At 33.5% G+C, this 6,614-nt stretch overlaps 1 protein-coding gene across 1 annotated transcript; it reads left to right on the forward strand.

The window, feature by feature from the left end:
• Positions 1–358: 358 nt before the first annotated feature.
• On the forward strand, positions 359–934 carry LOC130813443 (uncharacterized). The gene has a single exon (XM_057679276.1). The coding sequence runs from the start codon at positions 359–361 to the stop codon at positions 932–934; it is 576 nt and encodes a 191-aa protein (XP_057535259.1).
• Positions 935–6,614: the final 5,680 nt, after the last annotated feature.

Here is a 6,614-nt window from a genome sequence, read left to right on the forward strand (position 1 = left end):
CTAGGCTACAACTTGTGAACTCAGTCCTTATGAGCATTTCTTCTTATTAGTGTCAAATATTCATCCTTCCTAAGAAGGTAATTAACTTGATTAATTCTTTTTGTCGATCATTCCTCTGGTTTGGTGTTAGTGATAATTCTAAGCCAGGAAACATGAATTGGTCAAAGGTCTGCATCCCAAAGAAATTTGGGGGTTTGGGAATTCGTAATCTCCATTTATGGAATCTAGCTGCCATTGGGAAGGTTGCTTGACATGTTAGCACACTCAGTGAGTCCTTATGGGTCAAATGGGTCCATGTAGTGTATACGAAAGGAGGCAATTGGGCCATCTTTAATCCCCCTCTACTGCAAGCTAGACTATGCGGAAAATATGTCAGACTAAAGACATCCTACTACCATATATCCAGCAGTCTGAGTACTCCATTAAACATGTATATGAAACTTGTCAAGGTGATATGACAAGATTTAGGTGGGACAATATTGTGTGGCATAGGCTATCAATTCCGCAAACGCGGTTTATTTTATGGATGGTAATGAATGATGTGCTGAAAATAAAAGTTAAGTTACGAAAAATAGGATCTGTATCGGATGATTTATGTACTCTTTGTGGCCTTCGAGCTGAAACAGTAGACCACCTATTCTTCCAATGTGTCTTCAGTAAGTCCTGCTTGGAACTCCTAAAGGCTTGGCTTAATATCAGATGCAATATAGGAATACTCAGTAAGCTTGACTCAAGGAAATGGGGTGTTAATAAAGCTACGAAAGGTGCGGTTATAGCTACCCTTGCTTGCCTAGCCTATCAAGTTTGGAAATCTCGTAATGAAGCCGTATGGATGGGCTACGTTAGACCAGCACATACCGTTGTTGATCACATTAAGTTCGATGTGCGAACAAGACTTAAAGCCCTGGATGCTGCTGTGATGTTAGCTGACTAGGCTGAGTTTGTTTATTTCAGTCTGTTTGCATACTACTGTGTTCATGACTCTTTTCTCTGATTCCTCCTCCCCCTTGCACATGAAGAGTGAATGGGAGAAACCCTTCATAGAAGGTGGGCTCCTTCTTCATATTGATGCAATATAGGTTTTGGTCGAATTCAGTTTTGTACTTTGTATTGTTTTCGAATTTATGAAATTTTAATTTTTCCAAACAAAAAAATAATAAGTTCGTGGATATCTGTTGTAAGTTAGGATCTCGGTCTGTAAGGAGGCGCCGATGAGGTTTTCTTCAGAGGTGGGGAAAGATCTTAAGCCAGCCGATATCCTACTTTTTAATTGGCTTCATGGCAAAGATACATGTGTGGATGTTATTGGAGCTTCACCCTTTGCTAGCACAGGAGTCTCCTCATGGGCCCCTGGTGTCTCTTTAGTCAATGCCACAGAAATAAAGAGAAAGAAATACACTGCTAAGTGCGAGAATGGTTATAAATTTTTCCCCTTTGCTTTCTCCACTTCTGGGGAGCTAGGTGAAAACGCGCTCCACATGTTATCAAAAATTGCATCGTTTTCTTTTAGTAACTCTAGTAACACCAAGTCTAGAGCCTACATCTACCAGAGACTAGCTTTTTGCATTAAAAAGGGTGTAGGTACTCGGCTTTTTTCTTGGCTCCCACGCCAACTTCATGTAAACTTTTTCTCTGAAATGAAATACCATTATTAAAATAAAAAAATAAAATAATAATAATAATAATAATAAAGCAAGCTGAGGAATAGGAAACGTGTGAACATGGGTGTCATCCAAGTTGGTCCTACTCTGTTAACTAATTTGTGGCCCCTTTTGGATTTGTCATTCAGTGGAGATAAAATTAAGCAAGCACTATTGAGTATAAATGATAATAAATCACCACGGTCGGGTAAAAACAATATTAAATATTTTTTTCAGTCTATGTATCAGAAAATAGGCGAATTAATACTTATTTCGATTGGATTTACGAAAGAGTTTTCCCATTAGGGTAACCGCGACGTCCGTTTTTTGAAAAATAACGTTATGATGGGTAAAAACGACGTTAAATTGTTAAGACATAAAGGTACTATTGGTAATTAGGAAAGTCAAAGGTGATTATGAATGATGAACGACAGTCAAAAAGGTGATTAGTGATAGTCAACGGTGACTTAGACTGGTCAACGATTATTTGAGTTGGTCAACGATCAGTTTGCTTGACTAGTGTAGACTTTGATACTTTGTAGGCAATATTTCGCAAAAAACAAACTTTAAAGCTGTAATTCGCAAAAACTCTAAACTTGAAGTCTTTTATTTGTAAATTTCTCTTTAATTAATAGTACGTTTTTAGAGATCACTTACTATGTGAATATATGAAGTCAAAAATACTTGATTTTTTCAAAAAGGATAATTATAGAAAGCTTTATTTTCATTTTGTTGAATATAATTTTTCCTATGATTCAAGTTCATTTTAGTGTACATGATTTTAAAATTTTTATAGTTTAATTAGTTTTGATATTGTAAATAATTTGCTAGTATATTGACTATCTGCACCTCTTTAATACAAATTTTAGTTTTACCCCTGCATGTGATCACATATCGAAAAATAAAAGAGAGGTTGATCATCATATATACTTGATGAGCTACTCCTACTAAAACTAATTGATTTTAGAATGAAACCTCATCAAATTTGTGTGTAGTCAACTGTTCTTTTACGCGGGTTTTGTTGTATAGAATCCGAATAACAAATTTATCATGGAGCAGCGATATAAGTATCACAGCCCAAGTTGCCCATTAATTATTTAAGTCAACGATACTGTTCACTGAATGTTTTAACAAAGTCAACTTGTGTAGAATATTAATTTATGATATTTGATACCTAAAGATGTGATAATTAATTACACTCATTATCAGGAATCCAGGAAAATGGTAACTATTTCTTTTAAGGATTAACGTTATTTAATTAAGTCAAGCCAACTCTTTCACTTGGATTGTGTCCGATCAACTCAAAAATTTAACTTCCATCGGGTTGAGAAATGAATAATCACTTTTATATATATATATATATATATATATATATATATATATATATATATATATATATATATATATATATATATATATATATATATATATATATATATATATATATATATATATATATATATATATATATATATATATATATATAGTCACCTTCATGAGAAAGACGGTCCTCCCATGAACCCTACCTAATCAAAATTTAATTAAAAACTGAAATGCAAATAGAAATACACAAGCACAATATATTAAAAAAAAAAAACAAAAGAATCAAAAAAATAATTGCAACTTCCTAAAATATTCTAGGTCAATGAATTTCTAAATAGTTTAACTCTAATTTTGCTGAGAAATCGCATAAATATCATCAAAAATATTATATTATCAATTGAAATAGTCAACGAGCATGAATAGCAGGAGGATGATCGATATTATTAAAGCAAGTACCAATAATCTTAATGATGACGTTAACTTTAAACATATAATCGAACATGCTTTGTCTTGTACTTTAGAGAGGATCGATAAAGATATGTCGAATATGGGTGGTTTAAGGTTTGGAACGGTTGATGAGAGTTGCTTGATCAAAGCAACAAATAAAGAAGCAGAACAGTGAGTGGCTCGACCAACCGCTTGATCGAGTGAAGTGTTGCTCGACCGGTCGAGCGGTGTTGGCTCGGTCGAGCAATGTGTGCAGAACAAGTCAGTAGCTTCTCTGGAAGCTCGCTCGGCCGAGCGAGGTAGTGGCTCGGGTCGAGCGGAAGTTCAGTAGACTACTTTGGATTCTGTTTTGGTCAAAATGTGAAGTGACTATGCAATTATTTCGTGCATTACTCTATTGTTTATTGTAATGTTTATTGTCATAGTTAATTAGGATGTTACATGTGAGTTTATGGTGATGTATGAGGGAATACTAAGGGTGATGAATACTTGGCTATAAATAGGATTCATCACTCATAGTAACACACACCACAAACACACATATTGTTGAGAGGGCTATTGCATTGTTAGAAACTTGAGAGTGTTCTTACTTTGCTTTAGTATTTGTGATCTTGAGAGGTTGTTCTCAAGATAAGGGAGGTTTATTATATTTGTAATTGTTGAATTCATTATAATAAACTATATTTGAGGGGAGGTATTCAAGATACCTCATAAACACTTTATAGTTTAAAACTATAGTTATATGAATGCTTTTCAAATTTCCACCAAAGTCTTCTCCTTTAAATTTTATCATCGCAAATTTCTTTCAATACCAAGTTTTTTCCTCTTTTTTCATCAAAATCTATCTTATCTGCTCTGCTAACTAATTGGGTGCTAAAGGTTGATAGGAGGTCTAAAACTCTCTAAAGAGAGGGTGAATAGAAAGTATGGCGTATTAAATTTTTTTTGTTTAATAGTCAATTCAAGAGCTTGTATGGCGCTTTAAACAGTTTTCCAAAAACCATTCTATGACCGATTATTAAATTTAATAAAGAACGATATTAGAATGTGAAAGAAGTTTGACTTGAGTCTTGTATTAATTAGTCATGTGTTTAAATAAGAATTAAAGTGTAGAAGAATCTTTAGCTTAATGGTTAAAAGTAACAAAGGTAATTAACCTTAAATATTTATTAAAATGGATGGTAAATGACACATCACACTTTGTGATTGGTTGTATGGGAATCAATAGTACATGCTACTATTGAAAGTGTATCTTTGACATGTGAAGGCTAGAAGAGCAAATATTCAGTCCTATATGCAAAGGAGACCGTGGGTATCATGGAAAAGAAAAGGCAAGCAAAGGAAGAAATCAAAACAGACCTGCTGCCTCTGCTGACCTCCTTAGCTGATGTTCACTTTGATATTGTTGTCCCATTTGTCCCTCATTTGCCAATATATGTGTATATGTTGTATGTATTGATGAAAAGCCAAACTACAAGCTTGAGCCTCCCATTCTTATCCTTACCATACTCTTGTTTGGTGTGCATGGTAAGGATAAGAGAATGAAGTAATGAAGTAATGGGAATGAAATGTTGTAATGGCAATAGTAATGAAGGAATGGATATGAGAATTGGTAATGAAGATTCTTTTGTTTGGTGTGCATGACTAAAGAATGGTAATGGAAGATAATATTCCATTGATTGCATTTGGTTGTTAGTAATAAAAAATGGTAATGACTCTTAGTTTCATTATTGTATATTTGTATTTAAAAGCATTATTGTATCTAAATTATTCTATCTAATGATTCTTTTTTTAATAATAATATTTTTTTGGATAATTACATACATTACCTTTTTTTTCTTCATTATTTTTTTTCTTCAGCTTGAAACAACATTACCTTATTTTATTACCACAGTAATACTTCATTACCATTACCGCCTAATACCATGTTGTTTGATGGTAATGAAAATGGCCCTTTTTGGTAATTTCATTACCTTATTTTATTACCATCCATTACCATTGAAGGCATCCAAACAACCAAAATTTTCATTACTTAATTTTATTACCATTACCGCCCTCTAATACCATGTACCAAACGGGCCGTTAATTCCATACTCAAATGAATAGCTCACACATACAAACTCCATTAATGTAATTCCTTCAACATTGTAATGAGCTTTCAAGCTCCTCTATCCTTTAAACACATAATAATACACTAGTCTAAAATGGTGGATGTAGCCTCATTAATGGTAAACCACCTTAAATCTTGGTGTTATTGTTTGTTTTTATTTTTATTGCTTAAATCACCTTAATACTTGCATATAACCATGGTTCATTAGTGCACCTTCAAGCCATAATCTTTAACCTTTCGTGCCACCTTTAGGCCAACGCTTCTGCATTCATTAGTCTACTTTAACAGAGTGCGTAATTTAAATGTAGACAAAACACGAATGGTTGTTATCGAGGTTTAGCTATGAAAATGATCGCCAAATACTTACGATGTTAAGAACAAACAACAATGAGCAAAAATAAGTTTGACAAAGTAACAAACAAGGACACAAAAATTTAAGGAGGTTCACCCAATGATGGCTACGTCCTCCGTGGTGTGTAGTTATGTTTATATTATATCAAATGAATACAAACAACACTTCAATATGAAGAATTACAATTGAGATAGAGATAACAACAATAGGCTATGTGTTTGGCTTAAGGGTTGTATTTGATGTGTTTTTTTACATACTTGAAGTGTGGGTATGAGAGCCCTATTTATAGTGCTAGGTACTTGAAGATGAATGGCTCACATAAATACATAGTTAATTTAGGGTAATGAATACTATGAAATAACTCTAAGAACTTGAAAAGGCATTATCTCAAGAGTCACACACATGAGACTCTTCACCTTAATCTTCATTAACACCAATAATTCCCATGAATACTCTTCACCTTATTACACCCTTTTGGATTCCACAACTCAAGAGTCACACACATGAATTCAACCCTTTAATGTGCACTCAAGTCACACATTAGTATAGTATCATTTATAATCACATTAGTATACTACCATTCATAACAAGCTATCAATAGCCTACTCTCTACTTATGGGTTCTTTGCCAACCTTTAGGATTCAATTGATGAGATTATCTTAATTGGAACCTAATCCACTAATAAGATTATCTTACTATCTTCTCATACCACGTTCTTTCCCTAAAGAACGGTTTACAAGTT

The sequence above is a fragment of the Amaranthus tricolor genome, chromosome 5 (genome assembly GCF_026212465.1).
Source record: "Amaranthus tricolor cultivar Red isolate AtriRed21 chromosome 5, ASM2621246v1, whole genome shotgun sequence".
NCBI lineage: Eukaryota > Viridiplantae > Streptophyta > Magnoliopsida > Caryophyllales > Amaranthaceae > Amaranthus > Amaranthus tricolor.